Consider the following 28,000-nt stretch of genomic DNA (forward strand, 5'->3'; position numbering starts at 1 on the left):
AAGAAGACAGCAGAGCATGCTGGGAATGGAACAGGAAATCAGTGCAGTGTCTGTGCACACACTCCGCTGCTCCTTAGAAATCTGGGCTGAGATGTCAGGATTCTAACAAGAAGGAATGATTTGCTATGCCGCCTCTACACACTCTTAGAACTTTTGCACTGGGTAAGAATATTAAGTATGTGCATTTTTTTATTATCTATTGTTACTACAGGGTTAATAGGACAAAGCTTTCCTGGTGCACATGGCCCTGCACAAACGGCTGGAAAGTGAGAGTCCTGCTAGGAAGATAACGTGTAAATATTTATCACACACATGGAATGTTACTGAATTTACTGATACTTTCATAAATAACAGATACTCTGAAATCAATAACAAACTCTACAAGTACAGGGCTCGTGTCTGTCTCCAAAACCGCATTAAACATATACACTGATTTAGTCTTCCTTCACATGTATGTGTTTCCGGTACGTGTGGCATCTTTTTTTCATATGTACCACAGTACCTGTTAGAACCTATGTCGATCTTCACATGTTCATGTATTTACAAAAACCGTGTGTCTGCAACACACACACAGATATGTGTGTTTTTTCTCCGGTATCATGGATGACATTGGTCAATACAAGTCTATGGGTCCGTGAAAAAATACTACAGAACACCTATGGCATCTGTGCTCTATCCGTGTGCTGTACGTGTTTAACAGTGCAAAGTATAGGAGAAGCTTTGTCATCGCTTTATTTCTTTATCTGTGCCGGAGAAACACTGATGACACACGGATGGCACATTGATGACACACTGATGGAAAACATGGATGGCACATTCATGATATACTGGTGGAAAGCACTGATTACACACGGATGGCACACGGATGGCACAGTGAGGACATACTGATGGCACACTTATGACACATTGATGGAAAATTGATGACACATTGATGATATACTGATGACACACGGATGGCACATAGATGACAATTTGATGGCACATTGATGACACATTGAAGAAATTTGGAGCGATGAGACCAAAATGAAACTTTTTGGACACAACCATAAATGTTACATTTGGAGAGGTGTCAAGAAGGCCATTCCTACTGTAAAGCATAGAGGTGGATCACTGATGATGTGGGGCTGTGTGAGCTACAAAGGCACAGGAAACTTAGTCAAAGTTGAAGGAAAGATGAATGCAGCATGTTATCAGCAAATATCGGATGCAAATTTGCAGTCATCAGTCTGGAATCTGTGCATGGGATGTACGTGGATGTTCTAACATGACAACGATCTAAAATACAAGGCCAAGTCGGCCTATCATTGGCTACAGCAGAACAAAGTGAAGGTTCTGGAGTGGCCATCTCAGTCTCCTGACCTCAATATCATTGAGCCACTCTGGGGAGAGGTCAAGCGCGCACTTCATGCAAAAAAGTCCAGGAATTTACAAGAACTGGAGGCTTTTTGCCAAAAAGAATGGGCAGCTTTACCATCTGAGAAAATAAAGAGTCTCATCCGCAACTACCACAAAATACTTCAAGCTGTCATTGATGTTAGAGGGGGCAATACACGGTATTAAGAACTGGGGTATGTGAACTTTTGATCAGGGTCATTTGAATGTTTTTGGTTGTCATTATGATTTAAAAAGAGAAAACACAGTAGTTTGACAATAAATGGCTTCACCCAACCACTAACCATGAGTGGGAAAAAAAGATTTTCTGTTTTTATTCATATTCTGTGAAAAAGGCAAAAATCTGCCGGGGTATGTAAACTTTTGAGCACAACTGTATGTTATTATAATAATGGACAATTACTATGCCCTGTATATATAATATATGGATAATACAAGTGATATAAGTACAGATTAATACAGATTGCCTATTTTACTGTGTGTACATTGACAGATGTGCAAGTGCCTAGAGGCTGCTCCTTATCAACTCATTGAATTCTTGAAAGTGCTCTTCTTCTTGACTTTTAAATCTTCAATGTCATCCATTATGATTGTGTCTCCACTTGGAGGTAAAGGTACCTTCACACTTTAGCGATGCAGCAGCGATTTGACCAGCGATCTGACCTGGTCAGGATCGCTGCTGCATCGCTACATGGTCGCTGGTGAGCTGTCACACAGGCAGATCTCACCAGCGACCAGTGACCAGCCCCCAGCCAGCAGCGACGTGCAAGTGACGCTGCGCTTGCACGGAGCCGGCGTCTGGAAGCTCCGGACACTGGTAACTAAGGTAAACATCAGGTATGGTTACCCGATGTTTACCTTAGTTACCAGCTCACACCGCTTAACTTAGCGTGTGCAGGGAGCAGGAGCCGGCACTGGCAGCGTGAGAGCTGCGGAGGCTGGTAACGAAGGTAAATATCGGGTAACCACCTTGGTTACCCGATGTTTACCTTGGTTACAGCTTACCGCAGGTTGCCAGACGCCGGCTCCTGCTCCCTGCACATTCAGGATTGTTGCTCTCTCGCTGTCACACACAGTGATGTGTGCTTATCAGCGGGAGAGCAACAATAAAAAAACGAACCAGGGCTGTGTGTAACGAGCAGCGATCTCACAGCAGGGGCCAGATCGCTGCTCAGTGTCACACACAGCGAGATCGCTAATGAGGTCACAAAAAACGTGACTCAGCAGCGATCTCAGTAGCGATCTCGTTGTGTGTGAAGTACCCCTAACTCCATAAATCCTAACACCTCTGTTCATAGATACATCTAATAGACTTATAGACAGAGGTCGCTCTACATTTTTTTCAAAACGGTAAAAATATCCTTTTTTCTATTTTTGAGAACTATTTTTAACCCATGAGGTACATGTAACTTACAATAGCCCAAACTTGTAATAAAAGCTGTAGGTATAAGTATTGTTAAGAATTGTCTATTCATATATGAATATATTAATATACCCCATAGCAAATATGAGTGGAGGTGATTCTAACCCAATATTACACTATATCACAAAAGTGAGTATACCCCGCATAATTTAGTAAATATGTTATATAATTTCATTGGACAACACTGTAGATATGACACTTTGATACAATGTACAGTAGTAATTGTGCAGCTTGTATAACAGTGTAAACTTGGTGCCCTCTAAATAACTCAACACAGCCAATAAATTCTAAACTGTTGGCAATAAAAGTGAGTACACCCCTAAGTGAAAATGGTCAAATTGTGCCTAGAGTCAATATTTTGTGTGGTCACCATTATTTTCTAGCACTGCCTTAACTCTCTTGGGCATGGAGGTCACTAGAGCTTCACAGGAGCCGCTGGATCCTCTTCCGTCCTCCATGATGACATCCAGGAGCTGGTGAATGTTACAGACCTTGTATTCCTCCACCTCCCATTTGATGAGGCCTCACAGATGCTCCATAGGGTTTAGGTCTGGAGACTCTTGGCCACTCCAGCACCTTTACCCTCAGTTTCTTAGCAAGGCAGTGGTCATCTTGGAGGTGTGTTTTGGGTTGTGATCATGTTCTAATACGAAGGACAGGGAACCTGCGCTGCTTGTATGTCACAGTACTTTATTATAGGGTATATACTTTTTTTGTGGGCTTTTTTTTTCTCTTGTATTTTCTCTATTAAATGGCCAGTGTGGTAACGAGCTCCTATTATATGTAAACCAACTTATTCTCTTGTTATTATTATTATTATTTATTTATAGAGCACCATTGATTCCATGGTGCTGTACATGAGAAGGGGGTTACATACAAAATACATATACAAGTTACAGTAGACAGACTAGTGCAGCGGGAAGAGGGCCCTACCCTTGCGGGCTTACATTCTATAGGATTATGGGGAGGAGACAGTAGGTGGGGTGTAGATTGGGCGGCAGCTCCGCACGGTGGTCGGGCGGCAGCTCCGCACGGTGGTCGGGCGGCAGCTCCGCACGGTGGTCGGGCGGCAGCTCCGCACGGTGGTCGGGCGGCAGCTCCGCACGGTGGTCGGGCGGCAGCTCCGCACGGTGGTCGGGCGGCAGTGAGTTCATTGTAGATTGTAGGCATTTCTGAACAGGTGGGTTTTCATTCAAAAGCAGAAGTCATACTTAGAGAGAAAAATGCAAAGTACGGACCTGTAACTGTCGCTTTATTGTAATCTCATTGACATAAAAACATGTCGGCAGTTTGGATCGGTGGGGAGTCCTGGTGCTGTAACCTCGACCGATCGCTAAAATAAAGGATCGCTCTTTTCAGGACTAGCTCCTTGTGCTGTGGGTGTCGGCTGTATTAATCTACAGTCACTGCTGTTCAACCCCTTAGGCCTCTGTCACACGTTCGTGCCTCCGGTACGTGTTTGGCAGTTTTCTCACGTACCGGAGACACGTACACACGTCGAACTAGGTATTCCTAATGGTTTGGACACACGTAAGTATTTAGGAATGAAACGTGTGTCCGTTCCGTACTTACGTGTGTCCGTATATTTCTCACGCCGACATGTCCGTTTTTCTCTGGAAGCATGGGTGTCACACAGCCTGCACCCGTACCACATGGATGTAGTGTGGATGCGGTCCCATGTGACACGCACCGGAGAAACACACGTGTCATTGTAAAAATAAAAAACACACATACTCACCTCCACCAGTTTTGCAGTCTCTGCCGCGGCTGTCACCTGCATTCTCCCCCCAGTGAATTTGAACAGCGCATCTTCTTCACTGGGGGCTGGAAGTAGCGTCAGCGGGATGTGGCCTGTGCCGGACACTGTCATTCAGCACCACAGACAGCTCCGGAAGAAGCAGGTAAGACAGGACTTCCCGTTCTCCGTGTGTTATTACGTATAACACACGGAGAACACGAATGTGCCACAAACACGGCACACGGGGAGCAAACCACCCCTTTAACACGTACGTGAAAAAATGGTTCTTTTTTTTCACGTGCGTGTGACAGAGGCCTTACACTGTGCAGTCAGGGGGGTCCCTGAGGATGCCATGAGTTGCTGTATTTGTCATTAAAAAGTGGTGATTACAAATTCAAGACCCTTAGAGGGAGAGGGAAGGGTGTGCTAATAAATAAATATATAAAAACTAGTAGTTTAAAAAATATATAAAACAATCACCTTAAAGGGAACCTGTCAGATCCAATATGCAGCCAGAACCACGAGCAGTTCTGTACATATTGCTAATCCCTGCCTAACCGTCCCTGCATATGGTAGCATAGATAAAGAGATCTTTATAAAAAGTATTTCTAAAGATCATTTATTATATGCTAATGAGCGAGGGGGCTAGTCGCAAGGGCGTTACTTCCCTTGGCTAGTCGGCCCACATAGCATGTTAGCACATCCCTGGGGGTGTACTAACATGCTAATGAATGCGCAGTCATGCTGTGCATACCTCACTCTTGATGGCGGCCGGTGGAGGATGGATGCACAGTGCGCATGATCTGGAGTCACCAAGACTTCTGGTCATGCGCACTAAACTGATATACAGTGAGGAATAGTGCACATGACTGGGGACTCCTGATCATGCCCAGTGAGGTATGTGCGACGTCGCTGCATATTCATTAGCTAGTATACCCACAGGGGAGAGCTCACATGCTAAGGAAAAAATATGCCACAATTGCCACAATTATTCTTTTACCTTGCCTCCCCAAACACCATAAACGGTAAAACAAGAAAAAGCTATATTAATTAGGAATTGCGGTAATCCTATTGACCTGAATATAGCGACCAGGACATTTTTACCATTCAGTGAATGCTTTAAAATGCTAATTCAGAATTGCATTTTTTATTTTCTTTTCCTATTTTTTCCAGCACATTAAAGGGAACCTGCCCTATAACCTGCGGCCACCACCAGTGGGCTCTTATATACAGTATTCTAACATGCTGTATATAAGAGCCCAGGCCGGTGGCATAACATAAAAAACACTTTATAATACTCATCTAAACCAGTCGCTGCGGTGCATGTGGGTGATGGGCGTCTTTGTCCTTCGGTGTCGGCGCCGCCTCTTTCGGCCATCTTTGTCGCCGCCTCTGTTGTTCTTCTGAAGCCGCAGTGCACGACGCGTCCAACGTCATACAGAATTGCCGGCATTCAGGTCCTGAGCAGGGCAGATCAAAGTATTGTAGTGCGCCTCCGCGGGACTCAGGGCTGTGGAGTCGGAGTCGGAGCTCATTTTGGTGGAGTCGGAGTCGGTATAAAATGCACCGACTCCGACTCCTAAAATATCTAATAAATTGGGGACAGTAGTGCAATGCAGAATGTGCTGAATATTTTACTAAATAATATTTAGTATAATGCTTATATTTAAGTGAAAAATTTATTGTAGTACAATGTGAACATTAGACATTTAATTATTTTTATGATACAATAATCAAGATATTTGGATAGAACATAAAATATTTATTGGAATACAACTTTAGAACACAAAAAACTAATAAATTGTAAATATGTAATACAATATGTAATATATATATATATATATATTTATATGTATATGTATATATACACACACACAAGATATATATGTAATCTACTGTATATTACATAGTGTATTACATATTTACAATTTATTAGTTTTTTGTGTTCTAAAGTTGTATTCCAATAAATATATTTTATGTTCTATCCAAATATCTTGATTATTGTATCATAAAAATTATTAAATGTCTGATGTTCACATACACATGTTCATGTACTATAATAAATTTTTCACCTAACTATAAGCAATATATGTAGGAGTCGGAGTCGGAGTCGGTGCAAGAGAAATTGAGGAGTCGGAGTCGAAGGCTTGGCTTACCGACTCCACAGCCCTGGCGGGACTGGCGAGTGTGTATGACATAGACGCGTCATGTACCGCGGCTTCAGATGGAGGACGAAGATGGTCGAAAGAGGAGGCTCCGGCACCCGAGGACGAAGACGCCCATTTGAGCCACATCCACCGCAGCGACCGGTTTAGGGGAGTATTATAAAGTGTTTATTATTTTCTACACAGCGGCCTGGGCTCTTATATACAGCATGTTAGAATGCTGTATATAAGAGCCCACTGGTGGTGGCCGCAGCTTATAGGGTAAAAAACTGGTGACAGGGTCCCTATGAAAGGGCTAAGTTAAAAGATGCAATTCACAAGTATGATGAGTCCTGCAAAAGCAACTGTAGTAGGGCTTATGTTGGTGGAAAATAAAAAAGTTATGGCAAACATCAGTGGAAAAGCATGATGGGGTTGTGATGGTGTAGGTGCACCAATTGAAATACAGTACATACATATTAGCAATCTTTTCTTTATAGGTTATTGTGAAAAATAGAAATATATATTCCTAATCTGACCACATGAGGGCAGTGCACACACTATTTTGACTAATGATCTTCGGTCTGTTTGTTGGCCATACTGTACAATGATGTATCGCACCTGCACACACATTAGCATTATGTAACTGAAGATTAAAGCTCTACATAGGGTTGATTTGAAAACTTTAAATATTTCTGTTACATTTTTTATTATAACCCGAAGAAATATAAAATACATTTATTATTGGCATATTAGTCTTCTTTTAAAAGGTTAGTCCCATTTTTTTATGAATTGATATTATCAGATAGTGCTTGTAAATACAAGAAATTTTGCAGGTAAATGCTTAACATTTTTAGCCGCTCTTGAGATATTATCACTTTTTCTTTTGTTTACAGCTTGTTGACTTTGAGACCGACTATGACTGCTTGACATCAGAACTTCAGCAGTGCTTACAAGCTCTCTTCTCTTGAGCTTGTCAGCACTGTCTTGAAGCTGCTCAGATTTGCAGCAGCACCGCACTTTTACCTTGCAAGCTAGACAGCAGCGGGGGTCGGTCTCCTATGCAACTGGATGTAAACAAAACAAAGAAAAGTCTTAATAGCTCAAGAATGGCTGCAAATTTTAATTACTAGTAAATTGCAAAAACCTTTGTTTATACAATCAATATCTGACAATATCAATCTATGAAAATGACAACATCCGTATATTATTTATATTATAACCAATTTCTGTTTCTCTTTTCTAGTAAGAACTCAATGAGATCTTCGCCAGCAAGAGGAACTCTTTGGTGGACATGAGGTACGCACTTCTCCATTTCTAGTACTGTATTGTGTACTGTACATAATGTACCGTATTTTTTGGACTATAAGGCTATGTGCGCACGTTGCGTAAATACATGCAGTTACGCTGCGCTTTGTAGCGCAGCGTAACTGCATGCGTCCTGCGTCCCCTGCACAGTCTATGAAGATTGTGCAGGGCCCGAAGCGCTGCGTTCTAAGAAGTGACATGTCACTTCTTCCGTGCGCTTTGCCGGCAGCTCCTGCTCTGTCTATGGCAGGACCTGCAGGCAGAGCGCATGGAATCGGCTTTTTTTTTTTTTCTCTACGGACATTTTCTGCAGCAATTTGAAGCGCACGTGTGCTCTTCAGATCGCTGCAGAAATTTCTGCAGGGCTAGTACGCAACGTGCGCACATAGCCTAAGACGCACCGGACTATAAGACGCACCCTGGTTTTAGAGGAGGAAAATAGGAAATTAACATTTTAAGCAAAAAATGTGGTCATGACACACTGTTATGGGGCGAGGATCTGCTGCCTACACTGTTATGGGGGTAATGTCCCCAAATTCTCTGCTAAGGTACCCCATCCTGGTAATGATCCCCCTGCCTTGTATATGTACCCCATCCTGGTATATGCCCTTATCCTGCTATATACTGGCATCCTGCTATATACTGGCATCCTGCTATATACCCCCATCCTGCTATATACTGCCATCCTGCTATATGCTCCCCATCCTAATATATACTGCCATCCTGGTATATGCCCTTATCCTGCTATATACCCCCATCCTGCTATATATTGCCATCCTGCTATATGCCCTTATCCTGCTATATACCCCATCCATCCTGCTATATACCCTCATCCATCCTGCTATATGGCCCCATCCTGCTATATGGCCCCATCCTGCTATATGGCATGTATCCTGTATCACACAAAGAAATAAACGTTTCTACTCACCTTTCCTCGCTCCATGCAGCATCGCTCCTCCCCCTGTCAGTAGCGCCGCTGATCTGTATGTAGCCGTCACTGTTCCCTGCAGCATCGCTTGTCCTGCTGTCTGCCGGTCAGCTGACCTGCGTGACTGTTGGCGCGCACAGCGATGAGGTCATCGTTGTGCTTACCGCTCGCTACACAGATCAGCTGGCCAGCAGACAGGAGGAGATCGCGGTGCTACAGGGGAACGGTGACGGGTGAGTGTACCGTACTTATTCACTGCCCCCCGCGCTGATGATGATGCGCGGGGGGGCAGTGAATACAGCCGCACATGATCACTCCAGGCTGTAGTTGCCAGGGGTGATCACGGCCGGCTGTTTAATATGCGCAGCCCCCGCCCATCATTCCGCCCACCTGTCAGCGCTGGCTTCAGCCCTGAGAGATGATGGGCGGGATGATGGGCGTGCATATGTAATGAGCGGACCCACGAGATCACCACAGGCTGCTACAGCCTGCTCGTGCCGCCGATGACCCGCTCCACCGCAGCACCTTCATTCCCGGCCGCAGCCCTATATTCAGACCATAAGACGCACCCCCTACTTTCCCCCAACATTTGGGGGGAAAAAAGTGCGTCTTATGGTCCGAAAAATACGGTATGTTATCGGTCTCTCTGTGCTTTAAAGGGAATCTGTCAGCTGATTTTTGCTACCTCATCTGAGAGCAGTATTATGTAGGCATGGAGATTCTGAATCCAACAGTGTATCACTTAGATTACTGGATTTAGCCATTCTGACACAATCAGAGTTGTAGGATTTAGCCATGCAGCATACCTGAGAGAGCTTCCCCTGCCCCCACCAGGCTCTGAATAAAAATTGTACATAGACAATGAGTTGCGAAGGGGGTGTGCTGGACTTCTGTGCACGTACAATGTAGTCCAGGCAATGTTAAGCCCTGCTGCTTAAAGGGAATCTGCCACCAGGTTTTTGCCACCTACTCTGAGAGCAGCATAATGTAGTGGCAGAGATCCTGATTCCAGTGATGTGTCCCTTAAGCCCACTTTACACGTTGCAATTAGTTGTACAATCGCATTTGCGATGTGACACGCCCAGGTTGCATACGGGATCTTATGAGATTTCACGTTGGTCGTTCATTTGCTGTCACACGTGCATTAGTAGTCTATGTTAAATTGGTCAATTTTGTGTGCGATCCTTTAGATCATGTGTTCTGTGACGTATGCATTGGGCACCTTTTTTTTTTTTTTTTTAATTTATTGACTTGCCAAGCGTGTGTAATGTGTAGGGATGTGTTTTTACTATGTCATCTGCCATTCAGCTCTGCTACATGGCCGCTAACAGCAGACACAGACAGCCATGTAGCAGAGCTGAATGGCAGATGACAGCAGACACAGACAGAGCCGCACTGTCAGAATGAACTCGGGTGAACTTCACCCGACTTCATGGTCATGCTGCGGCTCTGTCTGTGTCGCGCCTTGATTAGCGGTCACCAGTGAAGGACTCACCGGTGACCACTAATCCCCTAAGTTACTGAAGTTAGCAGCCCTCTCTCATACTCACCAATCCCCGGCACTGCACGGCGTTCACACTGCTCCGGCGGCTTTTACTGTTTTGAAAAAGCCGGCCGCCCATTAAACAATTTCGTATTCCCTGCTTTACCCGCCCACCGGCGCCTATGATTGGTTACAGTGAGACACGCCCCCACGCTGAGTGACAGGTGTTACACTGCACCCAATCACAGCAGCCGGTGGGCGTGTCTATACTGTGCAGTGAAATAAATAATTAAATAATTAAAAAAAACGGCGTGCGGTTCCCCCCAATTTTAAAACCAGCCAGATAAAGCCATACGGCTGAAGGCTGGTATTCTCAGGATGGGGAGCTCCACGTTATGGGGAGCCCCCCAGCCTAACAATATCAGCCAACAGCCGCCCAGAATTGCCGCATACATTATATGCGACAGTTCTGGGACTGTACCCGGCTCTTCCCGATTTGCCCTGGTGCGTTGGCAAATCGGGGTAATAAGGAGTTATTGGCAGCCCATAGCTGCCAATAAGTCCTAGATTAATCATGTCAGGCGTCTATGAGACACCCTCCATGATTAATCTGTAAATTACAGTAAATAAACACACACACACATGAAAAAATCCTTTATTAGAAATAAAAAACACAAACATATACCCTGGTTCACCACTTTAATCAGCCCCAAAAAGCCCTCCATGTCCGGCGTAATCCAGGATGCTCCAGCGTCGCATCCAGCGCTGCTGCATGGAGGTGACCGGAGCTGCAGCAGACACAGCCGCTCCGGTCACCTCCACGCAGGTAATGAAGACAGCCGCGCGATCAGCTGCTGTCACTGAGGTTACCCGCTGTCACTGGATCCAGCGGTGGCCACGGGTAACCTCAGTGACAGCTCAGGTGATCGCGCAACTCACCTCAGTTGCTGCGTGGAGGTGATAGGAGCGGCGGTGAGTAGCGCGATCAGCTGAGCTGTCACTGAGGTTACCCGCGGCCACCGCTGCATCCACCGCTGGATCCAGTGACAGCGGGTAACCTCAGTGACAGCAACTGATCGCGCGGCTGTCTTCATTACCTGCGTGGAGGTGACCGGAGCGGCGGTGTCTGCTGCAGCTCCGGTCACCTCCATGCAGCAGCGCTGGAAGCGACGCTGGAGCATCCTGGATTACGCCGGACATGGAGGGCTTTTTGGGGCTGATTAAAGTGGTGAACCAGGGTATATGTTTGTGTTTTTTATTTCTAATAAAGGATTTTTTCGGGTGTGTGTGTTTATTTACTGTAATTTACAGATTAATCATGGAAGGTGTCTCATAGACGCCTGACATGATTAATCTAGGACTTTTTGGCAGCTATGGGCTGCCAATAACTCCTTATTACCCCGATTTGCCAACGCACCAGGGCAAATCGGGAAGAGCCGGGTACAGTCCCAGAACTGTCGCATATAATGTATGCGGCAATTCTGGGCGGCTGTTGGCTGATATTGTTAGGCTGGGGGGCTCCCCATAACGTGGAGCTCCCCATCCTGAGAATACCAGCCTTCAGCCGTATGGCTTTATCTGGCTGGTTTTAAAATTGGGGGGAACCGCACGCCGTTTTTTTTAATTATTTAATTATTTATTTCACTACACAGTATAGACACGCCCACCGGCTGCTGTGATTGGGTGCAGTGTGACACCTGTCACTCAGCGTGGGGGCGTGTCTCACTGTAACCAATCATAGGCGCCGGTGGGCGGGGAAAGCAGGGAATACGAGATTGTTTAATGGGCGGCCGGCTTTTTCAAAACAGTAAAAGCCGCCGGAGCAGTGTGAACGCCGTGCAGCGCCGGGGATCGGTGAGTATATGAGAGAGGGGGATAGACTGACATGGACAGAGAGTGAGGGACAGAGATAGTGACCGACTGACAGAGATTAGTGAATGACAGACATTGTGAGGCGCTTCAGAACGCAGCTTTTCAGCTGCGCTCTGAAGCAGACCTTTTTTAAGCTGCGGTGCAGAGCGCACACCTGCGCACATAGCCTCAGACATCAAAATCGTATGAGGGATGTCACACGTTACAATTCACTAGGTTCGTGCAACAAAACACTCAATTCTAGAGAATGATACGATGTGTTTACGATCAACGGTTTTGCGTTCAATCCTGATCGCAAGTAGATGTCACACGCAGATACCTCACAAACGATGCCGGATGTGCGTCACTTACAACTTGACCCCAACGACGGATTGTGAGATATATTGAAGCGTGTGTAGCGGGCTTTAGGCTGCTTTCACACCTCCGGTTTCTGCAATGCGGCACACTCCGGCACTTTGCAGGAAAATCGCAACCGTTTTTTTTTGCTGCCGGTTGCGATTTTCCTGCATAGACTTTAATTAGTGCCGCATTGTGCCGCATGGCCTTGCGTTCCATCCGGTTTTTGCCGCATGCGGCAGATTTAGCCGATGCGGCGGCCGGATGGAACGTTGCCTGGCACATTTTTTCGTGCGGCAAAAAAAAACCGCATCGCGCCGCATTCGGCCGATGCGGCGCATTTTTCAATGCATGCCTATGGCGGCCGGATGCGGCGCGATGCGGCAACAACCGCATCCGGCCGCCGCATGCGGTTTTTGCCACTGCGCATGCTCAGTAGCATGCCGCAAGCGGCAAAAACCGGACGGGCCGCAAAGGAAAAACTTATGCAAAGGATGCGGTGTTTTCACCGCATCCGTTGCATAGCTTGCACAGCCGGATTGAGCCGCAGAGCTCAAGCCGGATGTGTGAAAGCAGCCTTACTGGGCTGCTTAGTGTAGTTTTGCTAAAATCACTGTTTTATCAGCAGGAGATTGTCATTAGAAAAACTACTTGGCGTACTGCAAGTAGTCGAGGATATTCATGAGCTCTGTATAACTGCTAGATCTGCAGCAGAGAAAACATTGATTTTATTAAAATGACGGTAAACAGCTCAGTAAGTGACACATCACTGGAATCAGGGTCTCTATCACTAGACAGAGCTGTTCTCAGATAGGGTGCAAAAACCTGGTTACAATTTCCCTTTAAACAAACATAGCAAATAAACATCAGTTAAGACCTTGACAAGACAGGCATCCCTGAATTCTCTATATTAACCCTTGCAGCATGCTGTCTTCAGCTTACATAGCAAAAATCTGCTGTCCGATTCCATGATTTTGCCTTATGTTTGATGTTATACGTGAACTGTGATATTTCACCTGAAATCACGGGTTGTGCGGCGTTAGTAGATAAGGTCTATTTTTCTTAAGCAGTATTCCCATCTCTTACATTCATGGCATATAAATAGGTTATGCTATAAATGTTTGGTAGTGGTGGTTCCCTTCATCTATACTGAAAACCAGGTCCTGATACTCAGTGTTTTAAGTAGAGTTGTTATTGACTTCCTATTAATTTCTATGGGAATTCTGACCACCCAAGATAGTTGAGGGTCCCACTGGTGTGCTCCACATGTACTATTCCTGTATGTCATAACCTGTATTAGGAAAGTGTTAATATTTAAAAAATAGCTGAAAATTTAAATAAGAAGTAAATAGCACAATTGGTTGCATATACATGCACTATCCTACGAGATCCATTTGTAAAAATGGTAATAACTCTTTAAGCTCCTTTTGGACAGATGTAACTACTATTATATTATTCGTTTTTGTATAATGATAAAGAGAATTACTATTGTTGCTGCTGAAGACAAGATTGTGCCTCTGCCTGAGCCTGATCTTTATGTCTAGAACCTCTTTATGAGCTCAAACAAAATGTCGCACCTGGTTGTCAAAAAATAAGGGCATAGGTGTGCAAAATGTTCCCAGCTCCTGGATGGCAGTACAATAAAGTAAGACGTGGGGTGACCGGAAACAAAACATCGCGTTTCAAACGCTATCCAACGTTCTTTGTCCAATCTTGATGGAAAATTTTCCCAGCAACCCTAAATATTCCATCTAAGCAATAGGAAAGGGAGAATTAGGAACATATTGTGAGAATAATGAGATAAATAGAACAAACTATGAAAATTAACAAATTGAAAACATAAATGATAAATAAAAAACAAATTAAAAGAATTAATAAAATGAGAAAAAAAAAAACCATATTGCACAAATTCATACAAATAGGTTAATAGTGATACATAATCTCTCTACGTAAGTTGAGGCCGTCAGGAGCTGTGGAGCTATGCCAAATACCTAAAAAGAAGAAACCTGTCGGTGGTGATGAGAAATGAAGTGTTTGGCTACGGCAGAGATATTTCGATTTAAATTGCTGGTATTAGATATATCATTTAGATGGTCAGTAATACGGCCCTTCCACCTACTGTACGTGTGGTGCAGCCAATGTATATTTTGTAACAAATTGAACATCTGACTGCATACCGTATATTACAATTGAAAAATTTAAATTAATATAACGTTTGATATTAAAAGATTGACAATTGGTAACATTAGTGAATTGTGTATTCTGTGATGCATGTCTGCATATTTTACATTTGTTCTCCCCCCACATTTATAAAAACCCCTACAATTTTAACCAAAAGAAATTATTGGCATGAACACCAGAAAAAAAAACTTGGAAAAGTGATATTTCCTAAGGAAAAAGCTTATTTGGCTACAATATGACAGCACTCTCATAACAAAGTAGATAGAATTTTATCTTCAAATCATAATGTATGTGATTTTAAGTCCTGAAGAAGGAGACTAATCTCTAAAGTGCGTAGACAAATAAAGATCATGATTCCTATCTATTTGGTCTTGGGAGTTTCTTCAGTGGCAACGCAGCGTTTAACCCTTTCCTTGATCTACACTTATCAAGGTATAATGATTGGAATTTAAATAGGCAATCAAATGGGGTATGGCAGACACATTACCACTCCATATAAAGAGCATATCGTCTATGTATCTCCCGTACCACACAAGACATGAGAGGAATGGATTCTGGTTAGAATACAAACATTTATATTCCCAATATGCCATCAATAAAATTGCAAAAGATGGGGAAAACTTGTATCCCATTGACATTCCTTTGTTCTGTAAGTAATATGTTCTATCAAAAAATAATTATGTGTCATCAAGAATTGGTATTATAGGCAATGAATTGCTATAAAGTTTCAGTGTAATGACTCAATTTTTTTTCCCATGAAAAGTTAGTGCTTCAATGGCAATGTTCAATCTGATATTACGTTCCTGGATTTACAATTGCGAGTGTTCCTAAAAATACAATTTGTAGCTCTATATACCAAAAACACTTTCAGGTAATACTATGTTGCAAGCATCAAGTTGCCATCTTAGGCATGTCACCAAAGCCATTCTGGTGGTTAAGTTTACTTGAGTTGTCAGGAACTGTAAAGTAAAAGCCCAGACTGCTTGCCCCAAAGGGGCTCATCGGAGGGCGACATGACTGCGGAGGGATGCTAGGCCATTGGGTTTAGCAAGGGGCTAAGTTGAGGATGCACTTTGTGTGGGAAAACTGGAGGGTGGGGTTAAAGGAACAGTTGGGTTGTTGGGCTCTGTGATTGGTTGGGGGGCAGTTTTAGGGCAGGGCTCTGGGGTGGGGGTAGGGGGTTATTCGGTTCCTGGCAGGCATCCAGAATTGTCCCGTCCACATGCCCTAATTTGGATTTTGGAGGTCGATGTGGATTTTGGAGGTCGATGTAGATTTTGGAGGTCGATGTGTAGAGACTGGTGCGAGTTTGCTTTGTCGAAGCAGTAGGCGGATAGGAGGGAGGTATTTGAAGGTGGTGGATTGCACAAAAGAGTGAGGGAGGAACCCAGTGCAGGAATGAGTTACCCCTGGTTGGTTTAAATATGGGTCCATGCTGGGCTAAGGTCTCAGTGGAACATTGGTTGGGCAACACTCAGCTAGGTGCCTTTGAGCCGGTGTGGTGAAGTTGAGGGCAGGCGATGCAGCTGGTGTTGCAGTTGAGCGTAATGGGAACCTGCATTTACCTCTGCTCCTTTCGGATAGTTATGTTATTATATTGTTGTTTATAATTGTATTTATTCTTTGTTGTTGAATAAACGGAGCTGCTGTGGTCTTTTATATCCAACGTCACGCAGTCTTTGTGTCTTAATTTTAGGTAAGGATTTGGGAAATGGGGTGCGGTGGTGGTTGTATGGTAAGTTAAGGCCTTTAGTCAGACTTTACGGAGTCATGATCGCTTAGATTTAAAGCCCCGTTACACGCTACGATTTATCTGACGATCTCCATAGCGATGTGACACGCCCAGATCGTAGTTACGATTTTCCGAGATCGCACATAGGTTGTTTATTAGCGGTCACTCGTAACGATCGCACAAGCGACACAAAATAGTTCAGCGATATATTGTTTGACCATGGCGGCCATGTGGATGTTGTTCGTCGTTTTCAGGGTGTCAAACGTACCAGTATGTCTGCTGCATTCCAAACGATGAACAATATTTTGAAACTGAACGACGTGTCAACGATCAACGATTTTCAACCTATTTGCTATCGTTTGGAGTCGCACGTAGGTGTCGCACGTAATGACGTCGCTAACGATGACGGAAGTGCGTCACGGAAACCGTGACCCCGACGACATATCGTCAGATAAATCGTAGAGTGTAACGGGGCCTTTAGGACTTGAAATTGACAAATCATCTACCAGATTGCGTGATAGAGGTTGTTCCACTTGGTTATTGAAGACAGGCAGAAATATAGCGTTAACTAAAAAAAATCAATATTGATTAAATATCCAAACATCAAATAATAAAAAATCAACCTACACAGATGTCTAAACCAACTACAATATAGTTTACAATTTAATTCAATCAGCAATATTATTGATAAATACCTATTGGTATTCTTTGAAGATAAAATGCTATGCACTTTGTTGGTCATATTGTGAAATATATCATTTCACTCAGTTTTTTTTTTCTGGTGTACATGCCAATAATTCCTCTTGATTAAATTATCGGGTCTTTTAAAAATGTTAGGCGAACAAATGTAAAACATGCAAACATGCATCACAGTGCATACAATTCACTGATGTTACCAATTTATTCACTTTTATATCAAACAATTTATTAATTGCAATTCTGCAAATGTAATATATACAATTCGATATTTCATTTATGACAAAATATATATTGGCTGCTCCACATGTAGGATAGAGGTCTGTATTAATGAACATCTCAATGATATTTGTCAAAATCGTAGCCTAAAAGAAAGCAGCATGTCACTTCTTCATTGCGTTTTGGTCACGTCACCCATTGAAATGAATGAGGTATGTCAAAACACAACCAAAATGTTTAGCTGTGCGTTTGCACTGCATTTTGGTTGCGTTTTGGATGCATTTTTGTCAACAAAAACGCAGGTCACTAACCTTTTTCCATTCTTTCTCTCTATCTCTCTTCACTTCGTACTCACCGATCACCGGCGCTGCACAATGTCACACTGCTCCCGCAGCCTCTCCTGCTTCTGAAAGTGCCGGCCGCTCATTTCATATTCACTTCACCCGCTCATTGAGCTCATTTCATATTCACTGCATCCCCCGCCCACTGGCGCCTATGATTGTATGATTGGTTACAGTCAGACGTGCCCACAGGCTGAGTGACAGCTGTCTGACTGCATCCAATCACAGTCGCCGGTGGGCGGGTCTATATCGTACAGTAAAATAAATAAATAATATAAGAAAACAACGTGCTGTCCCCCTCAATTTTGATACCCAGCCAAGATAAAGCCTCACAGCTGGGGCTGGTATTCTCAGACTGGGGAGACCCACATTATTGGGAGCCCCCCAGCTTAAAAATATCTGCCAGCAGCCACCCGGAATTGCCGCATCCATTAGATGCGACAGTCCCGGGACTTTACCTGGTTCATCCCGATTGCCCTGGTGCGGTGGCAATTGGGGTAATAAGGAGTTAATGGCAGCCCATAGCTGCCACTAAGTCCTAGCTTAGTTATGACAGACATCTATGAGACACCCCCTCATCACTAATTATGTAAGTGAAAGTAAACTAAAACAAACACCCAAAAATCCTTTATTTGAAATAAAAGACAAAAAAGCCACCCTCTTTCACCACTTTATTAACCCCAACACAACCCTCCAGGTCCAATGTAATCCACACGAGATTCCTCACTGCTTCTAGCACTGCTACATCTGACACTCACAGCGAGCGCCATAGAACAAGACTGCTCGCTGTGAGCTCCACACAGCAACTGAAGTGAGTCATGGTATCAGCGGTGACGTCACTCAGGTTACCCGCGGCCACAGCTGGGGTCCTCCACCTGTGACAGCAAATCACCCGATTGACTGAAGTGAGCAGGGCAATCAGCGGTGACATCACTCAGGTGATTTCCGGTCACAGCTGGAGTCCTTCACCTGTGACCGCAAATCAGGCTACCACACAGAGACAGAGTCACACCAGGAGAATGAACTTGGGTGAACCTCTGACATCACAGCTGCGGGCCCCACACTACTGCCTGAGTTCATTCTCATCGCGTGGCTCTGTTTCTGTTTGCTGTCAGCGGATGGTGCTCGCTGTGATAGGAGAGGGATGTAGCAGAGATGAATCAATGTGGGACCTCCTGTGGATTACTTCGGACCTGCAGGGTGTGTTGGGGTTAATAAAGTGGTGAAAGAGGGTGTTTTTTGTATTTTATTCTAAATAAAAGATTTTTCGGTGTTCGTGTTTATTTACTTTCACTTACAGATAAGTGATAGGGTCTCATTAATGACTGCCATCACTAGTCTAGGACTTAGGGAATGCTGTGGGCTGCCATTAACTCCTTATTACCCCGATTGCCACCGCAGCAGGGCAATGGGAAGAGCCGAGTCCAGCGCCAGAATCCATAAGATGCGCCACTTTTGGGGCGGCTGTCGGCTGCTATTGTTTGGCTGGAAAGGTCCAAATAACGATGGGCCTTCCCACCCTAATAATATTACCCCCAGTTGTCTGCTGCACCTTGGCTGGTTTTAGAAAAATACGGGGACCCCACATCATTTTAACAAAAAAAAATAAAAAATAAATCAAATAAAAAAAAGCATGGGATCCCCTCTATTTTTATAACCAGCCAAGGTACAGCAGACATCTGAGGGTTGTGCTGTTCCTGTGCTTGATATGAAAAATGTGGGGGACCCCACTTAATTGTTTTCCTCCCAAAAATTAAAAAAACAGCTGGCCAAGCTAGCTATCCCTTTATCAAGCTATTCTGTTATTTCTTTCTATCTATTCTTTCTATCCATTTTTTCTAGCTATCAATTATCCTATCATACTTTATTTCTACTTTAAAAAACGCATAAATAAAAACGCATTGAAAACGCATTAAAAAGGCATCGAAAACGCATGCGTTTTAACACTCTTCTTTGTCAAACGCAGTGTTTACAGTTTTAAGGTCTGCCAGAGGGTGCAGTTTTTTTGTCAAATCAAGAACGCAGCGTGCGGACATAGCCTTAATGTGTTGATTATTATGGCATCAGCACACAGCTGTGTCCTTATCACCCCTGCCATCCTCAGCACCAATGCTGCTGCCAGTCGGTGCCTTACAGTCCAAACATTTCTTAGTCCACTTTGGAAAACACCTCAAGCCGATTGACCATACTCACTGCTCTGTGCTTTAAAGAACAGAGGTTATATGATGATTAACTTTATATACAAGGCATAGCTTAGAAATGCTGTCAGTTTTCTTAAACTTTGCATTGCTATTCCTCTATTATTCCTCCTGGAAATGTGAGACTACATTGACAATGGGGTTTTTCCATTGACATGGTGATAGTCATCTCGTTCATTTATTCAGATGTCTCCAGGATGAATATAAGGAAGAGCAAAATCTAAGAAAAAGGTGCTCCAGCATTGTTATTTCAGAGGGGATTTCCATACCGGTATTTACTAAAATAGACCTTTCGGAAGGGTCCTGCTTAAAATGTTTGCTCCAGTCAGTCCGTCTGTCTGTCCATTTGTCAGTCCATCCGTCCATCCATCTATGCAATATTTTTTTCCCCATAGTGAGCGACCTCTGGTTAGGGTGCTCATCATTAGGGCACTCATCCTAAGGCTGGTTTCAGACGTCCATGTTTAAGGTACGTGTGACATCCGTTTTTAACACGGATGTCACACGTACCCATGTTATTCTATGATGTGCCTCACACGTCCGTGTTTGCACACGGACCGTGTGACCTTTCATGACCCCGCACACACACACGCAGGCATCTCCGGCAGCACGGATGTCACTCGGATCGCACATGATGTGATCCGTGTGACATCAATGTAAAACATACCGGAGAAAATATGGGTCTTTTTATTAAAATGCTGGGGACTTCAGTGCCGAGGACCGCATCGCTGGGTGAGTTTACAGCAGAGTGTGTGCGTGTTCAGTATATACATGCATGTGTGCTATGTGTGTATGCGCACGGTGTATCCATGTGTGTCTGCTATGTGTATATACATATGTGTGTATATGTGCTCAGTGTATACGTGTGTGTGTGTGTGTAAAATCTTGAAGCTGGAACAAATTAACTCTGATGAACCCGTGAAGCTGTAGCGCGGGTGTCGCAGGGGTCATCAGGATGTCATCAGAGTTCATTGGGAACTCCGATGACCTCCTGGATGTCGCTGTGCTTTGTAAATACTCACCTGTCCCTGCGGTGCTGTCCTCGGCGGTGCTGTGCCCGGCGCTGTCCTGCGCTGCTTCGGCTTCCTGAGTGCGGTGAATAATCGATGAATATAATGAGTGGCGGTCAGGAGCGGGAGGCAGCAGAGATGGAGAAAGCAGGTAAATATGGAAAAAAAAATAATTTCACAGACTCGTGTTTTGCTCCGGTACCTGTCACACGCATGCAAACATGGATGTCACACGTGTGACACACGTGTGACCATAACCATGCGTGTGACTGGTACCTGATTAAACACGGACGTCTGAAACCGGCCTTAGAGTGACCACTTTGCGTGCTATTTCGCCATGCCTTCTTACCACTTCTATGTCTGTTGTTCTCTGTTCAGTACATTTGTAAGGCTCCTAGGCACACTGAAAGGAATTAGAGCATCCAACATGCACAAAAGGTTTTTGTGCCACTAATCACACATGGAAACTGTCATATACAGATCATAAGATGAACATAAAAAGAATTCTGTATCACGACAAACAATGAATAATGAAATAATTTTTATTGACAACATGATTAAAAATACAAAGTGATATAAAGTGGATGGCCAGCAGGTGGCGACCACACTCCAAAAGGTACACAAAAGAATATATGGATAACAAATACTATTATAAGGGTCATATACTACCTGGGTTTCTTTCAGGGTATCTCTCAAATTCCCAAAGACAAAAAGTATAAAGACACCGTATGTATGGTAGTCATAAAAGTTCATAAAGGGAATACTTATGAAGGTAAATTTATAGCAGCCACCACATGAGTATGCAAACAAGAAAGAGAGGGATAATGAGTATAATGTATATAGAACAACCTCTATATAACACACTTAATCAAAAACAGTATTTTACCTTATTGTGGAGTGAGGCACCCAGAAAAACCCCAACATGCACGTTTCGGTCATAAACCTCCTTGCGGGGGCAGCCTCATATCCGCAGTAAGCTGCCATTTATATGCACAACCGCCAATGAAAGCTTGGCAGAGAACCAGTCAATAATCAAATCACGCTCATTTTTATATATGAGGAGACGCTTGTCAGTTACCTCTGCTGATCATTGGTGCCCAGGGGGGTCTGTGTCATAACGTACATGGTAACACTAACTCTACTAGGCTCTTTTCATAAGGTATATGCAGTATATGTCAGAGGTAAAAACAAAAAAGAAAAACTGTATACCAATGTGCTTTTAGATTTTGTTTAATTATTTAAAAATTAAAAAATTGTAATCTGTAGCAGAAACTCTGATCTTTGCTGCAGAGTGCTATGCAAACGCGCACATAGATTAGCTTTACCATCATTAATTGAAGCTTATTGTGACATCTGGCCAGGACCACAGACCACTCAAGATGGCTGTCATGGACAGACTAGAGGTAAGGCCTAGGATGCACAGCGAGAAAAACAGTGAAAAAATGGTGTAAAAAAATTGCATTCCAGTCTGAACAATATTACTCTATGGGGCAGCTCCCATGAGCGATTATTTTCTCAGCCCTAATCGGACCGAGAAAACAGTCGCACCATGCTGCAAGTGGAATGCGATCCTGTTCCACTCGCACCCATGCAAGTCTATGGGGCAAGAGAAACATCACATTGCTCTTGCGTTACACCGGTGTAACGTAAGAGCAGTGTGATTCTCGCATCAGCCAGCAACGGAGGAGATAGGGAGATAATTCCCTCCCTCTCCTATGCAGTGCAGGCCCTCACCTCCTCAGCACCACCCCCCCTCCGCAACTGTGGTCTGATCGAACAATCGGACCACAGTCGCAGGACACTCGCATGATACTCGGCTCCCGCTGTGCTGAGAGCATGTGCCGAGTGTCATGCGAGCACTCGAACAAATCCTAGTGTGGCCTCGGCCTAAGCCGAACCCCAGAACCCTTTAACCCCTGTACAGGGATCTGGAATTACTACAGGGTCCAGGAGATCGCTGCCTATGGAAGGCTGCAATCCAGAGAAGAATGGTAGTGAGGAAGGGTCAAACCAGGAGGCACAAAAAGGGACAAAATCAGCAATCAAGACAAGAGCGTAGTCAGGAAATAAGGCTGAGATTAAACCGGAGATGGCAGCAAAGTACAAAGCACGGCAGGCAGGAGAGTCGTTAGAGAGCAGGCAGAGGTCAAAAACACAGGGATCAATAGTAAGAGCAGGGTGGGAACCAGAGATGCAGCAGTATACTGCAAAGTTATATCTGGCGGCGACCAGCAGTCAGGAGGAGGAATAAGAAGAGTGTGGTGCCTTTCCATTGGCCGTGCCTGAAGGTGGTAACTTCAGCTGCAAGTTACACACCACTCCAGTCAGCCAGTGATACTGCAGGTCCCAGCGAAACCCAGCTTAGTGGATGGGCGGAGCCTGCGGCCACCAGAGGCACTAGTACTGACTCCTCCCCTATCACCAGCACCGCCCACGACAGGAATATGGCGGCGTCTGGTGATCGAAGCAGAAGCTGCAGGAGTGGACTCTGGTGGAGACTTTACACTTACCCATGTCTCTTCCTCAAGGATTTTTTTCCGGATCATCGGAATAAGTTATAAAATGATCAGTTTCACATTCACTGATGATGGATTATATTAACCCTTGTCTGGTACCATTGAAAAAAAATCATTAGTTATACCAATCTGCATGGGTCAAATTGACCACATGGTACCAGACAAGGGTTAACAGATCCTTTTAGGATTTATGTGTGTAGTCATCACTGCAATCCATACTATTAGTAGAATATGAGATGATATTTCAGAATATCCATAATAAACCAAATAAAATTCAATTATGACAATATTATCCTTTGTGTCCTTTTAAGCAGGTTTTTGGGAAAGATATTGAGGATGAAGATTCTCCGTGTGTCCTGTGCTTTACTCCTTATCCTCCTCTTCCTCCTTGGCGCACTTGCTGCTCTTCTTCCCTCTGCAAATGAAGATCTAATCCAACGTCGAATATCTCGCTACAGTTCTTCTCCTCAAGACTCTTTCACGCTCATAATGCAAACCTACAACAGGACTGATCTGTTGCTGAAAATGCTAAACCATTATCAGGCCATGCCGCAGCTTCACCGCGTGGTTGTGGTATGGAATAATGTAGGACAGGACCCTCCCCAGGAATTATGGGAGAGCTTTGGACCCCATCCTGTGCCTGTCATCTTCAAGAAACAGGCAGTCAATCTCATGAGGAACAGACTGCAGAACTTTCCAGAAGTAGAGACCAAGGGTGAGTTATGTGTAACCATAAGGCAAGACGTTCTAACATCAAGGTCATTTACCTCTATGGGTAGAAGTCATCTTGTGCCCAGTACTGAGAAATGACCAATTGCTGAAACACTAGACCCTAATAATAACAATACAATTTTGTACTAAAATCGTGCCTTAAATTCTGTTTCACAGCGGTCCTGATGATGGATGATGACACACTTATTAGTGCACATGACATCTCCTTTGCTTTCTCCATCTGGCAGGTAATTAAGACTACCCCAATTAGTTTGCACTTTGTATATTTTACAGCCTATAATTAGACAGTAACCAGTGAGCTGAATGGCCCTGACCATTTTTAGATTATCAGATTTCCAGCTATAGACACTTCTGAGTAGTGGCCAGAATAGGGTTATTGCATCTTCTAGTTTCAGGAGACTGCCACTCACCAGCCTCTATGCTTTAAGATTTTATGATTCTAGGGGTGGTACATTCCTCATGATTGACAGTTTGGTCCAGTGGCATAGCTAGGCCGCTTGCCAAACCGTCTGCTCTCCCATGCTGCGAGCAGAGGCAGAGACAGAACCAATGCAGCAATTTGTCCACTTTAGAGCAGTGCAGCACTTGCAAGCTGTATAGCAAAGAGCCTGTAAGTGCTGTGCTCCAAGTCTAAAGGGTACTTTACACGCTGCAATATCAGTACCGATATCGCTAACGAGCGTACCCGCCCCCGTCAGTTGTGCGTCACGGGCAAATCGCTGCCCTTGGCGCACAACACCGCTAACACCCGTCACACGGACTTAAGGGTGCTTTACACGCTGCAACATCGCTAGCGATTGCTAGCGATATCGTGCGCGATAGCACCCGCCCCCGTCGTACGTGCTACATGTGTTGATCGCTGCAGTAGCGAACATTATCGCTACGGCAGCATCACATGCACATGCCTGGTCAGCGACGTCGCTGTGACCGCTGAACAATCCCTCCTTCAAGGGGGAGGTGCGTTCGGCGTCACAGCGACGTCACAGCGGCGTCAATAAGCGTACGCCTATTAGCAGAGATGGGGCGGAGATGAGTGGCCGGAACATGCCGCCCACCTCCTTCCTTCCTCATTGCCGTTGGATGCAAGTAAGGAGATGGTCCTCATTCCTGCGGTGTCACACATAGCGATGTGTGATGCAGCAGGAACGAGGAACAACCAGCGGCATGCAACAGCAACGACATTTGGAAAAGGAGCAACGTGGCAACGATCAACGATTTTTGCCGTTTTTCTGATCGTTGCTCGTCGCTCCTAGCTGTCATGCGCTGCGATGTCGCTAACGGCGCCAGATGTGTGTCACTAACGACGTGACCCCGACGAAATATCGTTAGCAATGTCGCAGTGTGTAAAGCACCCTTAAGAGACTGGGCCCTGATAGCCTGCAGCGGTGAACGATAACCTAGGCAAGTAGTAAACTTTAGAATTAAAAATTCCTCAATTCTTCGGAATAAGCGGTGAATTACAAAAATTGTTTGCCTTTGTAAGAATTTTGCAATTTTACCAATTTAAGAAGATAAGACGACCACTCTAACATGTTATATACAGTATATAACCACATAGTGAACATAATAATAGTGAATTTCCATATGTGAACATTTCCAAATACTGATTTAAATATTTTTTTATTGATTTTTATAATAATTATATTTAGTATATGAGAAAGGATAGTGTAGGGAAAATAGGGGGAATGAAAGGAAAGAGAGAGTTATAGGGGATCGAAAGAGGGGATCCTTTCCAAATACTGATGGAAAATGGTGATCTAAGTACACAATTATAAAAGAGATCCAAGGGTTAGAGCAGGGGTATAGTTGACCGCTTGACCCAAACTGTGCCTATCACGGTAGCCAATGGCTGCTCAATTATGGAACAAAATATTGCGGCCTATAGACGACTGCAAGTGAGCGAAGTTTCGAACTGCCTTCTGGTCTTACCCTATAGGTGGTAGTATTCAAGCTGTTAATTGTAATCTCAGCTAGTTTACATTTGCATTATTTATTTAAGGCAGAGTTGAAGAGTAAATTCAGCTTTCTTAGATGTTTATTTTGAGAATGTTTATTTCCAAGGTTTCTATCAATCTGTTATTTCAATTCTAATAATTTGTAGGTCGATAATTGTCGTGTAATTTTTATTTTGCAGCTGTTTCCAAGTCAGATTGTGGGGTTTGTGCCCAGGAAGCACGTTACCTCCTCATCAGGAATATTCAGCTATGGCAGTTTTGAATTACAAGCACCGGACACCGGACGCGGAGACAAGTATTCAATGATACTCATCGGTGCAGCCTTTTTTCATAAAGATTATCTGAGACTTTTCCAGGAATTGCCGCGCTCAATCCATGAGATGATAGACCAGACACAGAATTGTGATGATATTGCAATGAACGTCTTGGTGGCAAATCACACAGGAATGACCTCTGGTGTGCTGGTAAAACCTATCGATATAAGAAATCTGGAGAAAGATGCAGAGAGTGGCTATACGGGGATGTGGCACCGGGCAGAACATCTACTGCAAAGATCATATTGTCTTAACAAGTTGACTGGTATTTATGGAAAGATGCCCTTGGTGTATTCCAGTGTAATGATCTCACAGTTTGGTTTTCCCAACTATGCCAACCACAAATCTAAAATATAAACTGTAATTATAAGATGTCAGCAAATGGAAGAGGTAAATATTTGTCACACAATGAAAGGATTTTTTCTCATAAGGGTTTTTTGGAGCATGGCCTGGTATGTTTTATTTTGTGTATATACCGTATTTTCTGTTTTATAAGATGCACCGGATTATAAGACGCACCCCAAATTTAGAGATAAAACAGGTAAAAAATATGGGGTCCGTTTTATAATCCAGTGTTGTCTTACCGGAAAGGTGGGGCGACAGCGGTAGTGGAGTGGGGTCACAGGAGGCAGGGGTGGTACAAGAGTATGACGATGCTGCGGGTGGTGCAAAGGCGGGCCCAGATACTCACTGTGGGCTGCAGAGCTGTACTGAGGCAACCGACACTGCTCTGTGCTGGGGGAGCCACCGCTGCTCCATGCTGGGGCAGCCACCACTACTCTGTGCTAGGGCAGCCGGCACTGCTCTGTGCTGGTGCTTGCTGCAAGAAGTGAGGCACTGGCTATTCTGAAGATGTCAGCGGTGCGGGCTTCAAAGAAATAGTGGCCGGAGTCGGTGTGTGTGCAGATGAGTGCTTAATCCGAGAGTTCCATCTGCGCACGCGCTGACTCGGCACCATTATTTGAAAGCCCTTACTGCTGATATCTTGAGAATGGCCCGTGCCTCACTGCCCGCCACACAGAGCCTCACTGCCTGCCGCTCAGAGCCGCACAGCGCAGCGCCTCTCACTGCAGAGAGCAGGGCCGCCTGCCACACAGAGCCACACAGAGCAGCGCCACAGAGAGCAGCACAGAGCAGGGCTGCTCGATGCACAGAGCAGGGCCGCCTGCCGCACAGAGCAGCACCACAGAGAGCAGCAGAGTGCACAGCATTGCCCTGCCTCCTGTGACCCCTCTCCACCACCCCTCATAAGCTACATTCAGATTTTAAGATGCACCCCTCATTTTCCTCTAAACTTTTTGGAAGGAAAAGTGTGTCTTATAATCCGAAAAATACGGTAGTTTATGTATTGAAATTGAGCTCTTTTTTTAAGCATAACTAATAATTAAATTTGATACATTGCCCTAAAATAGAAAAAATAACTTAATAATATAAATTTTCTTTAATAAAATAATAATGATACATTGTTTTTTCTGCTTTTTA

At 44.3% G+C, this 28,000-nt stretch overlaps 1 protein-coding gene across 4 annotated transcripts; it reads left to right on the forward strand.

The window, feature by feature from the left end:
- Positions 1-12: 12 nt before the first annotated feature.
- EXTL2 (exostosin like glycosyltransferase 2) lies at positions 13-28,000 on the forward strand. Of its 4 annotated transcripts, none has more exons than XM_075320979.1 (5): positions 13-175; positions 7,944-7,996; positions 23,829-24,232; positions 24,406-24,476; positions 26,384-28,000. In XM_075320979.1, the coding sequence occupies exons 2-5, from the start codon at positions 7,992-7,994 to the stop codon at positions 26,873-26,875; spliced, it is 972 nt and encodes a 323-aa protein (XP_075177094.1). In that variant the 5' UTR covers positions 13-175; positions 7,944-7,991; the 3' UTR covers positions 26,876-28,000. The 4 variants fall into 4 exon arrangements, with proteins under 4 accessions (XP_075177094.1, XP_075177096.1, XP_075177093.1 ...); XM_075320981.1 differs by having other exon boundaries at positions 23,832-24,232; XM_075320978.1 differs by having other exon boundaries at positions 13-162.

Source organism: Anomaloglossus baeobatrachus, chromosome 8, assembly GCF_048569485.1.
Source record: "Anomaloglossus baeobatrachus isolate aAnoBae1 chromosome 8, aAnoBae1.hap1, whole genome shotgun sequence".
Taxonomy (NCBI): Eukaryota; Metazoa; Chordata; class Amphibia; order Anura; family Aromobatidae; genus Anomaloglossus; species Anomaloglossus baeobatrachus.

Coding starts and splice junctions, on each gene's coding strand:
- EXTL2 (XM_075320979.1), top strand. Junction 24,233..24,405: donor TCCAGAAGTAGAGACCAAGG/GTGAGTTATGTG, acceptor TCTGTTTCACAG/CGGTCCTGATGATGGATGAT. Junction 24,477..26,383: donor TTGCTTTCTCCATCTGGCAG/GTAATTAAGACT, acceptor TTTATTTTGCAG/CTGTTTCCAAGTCAGATTGT.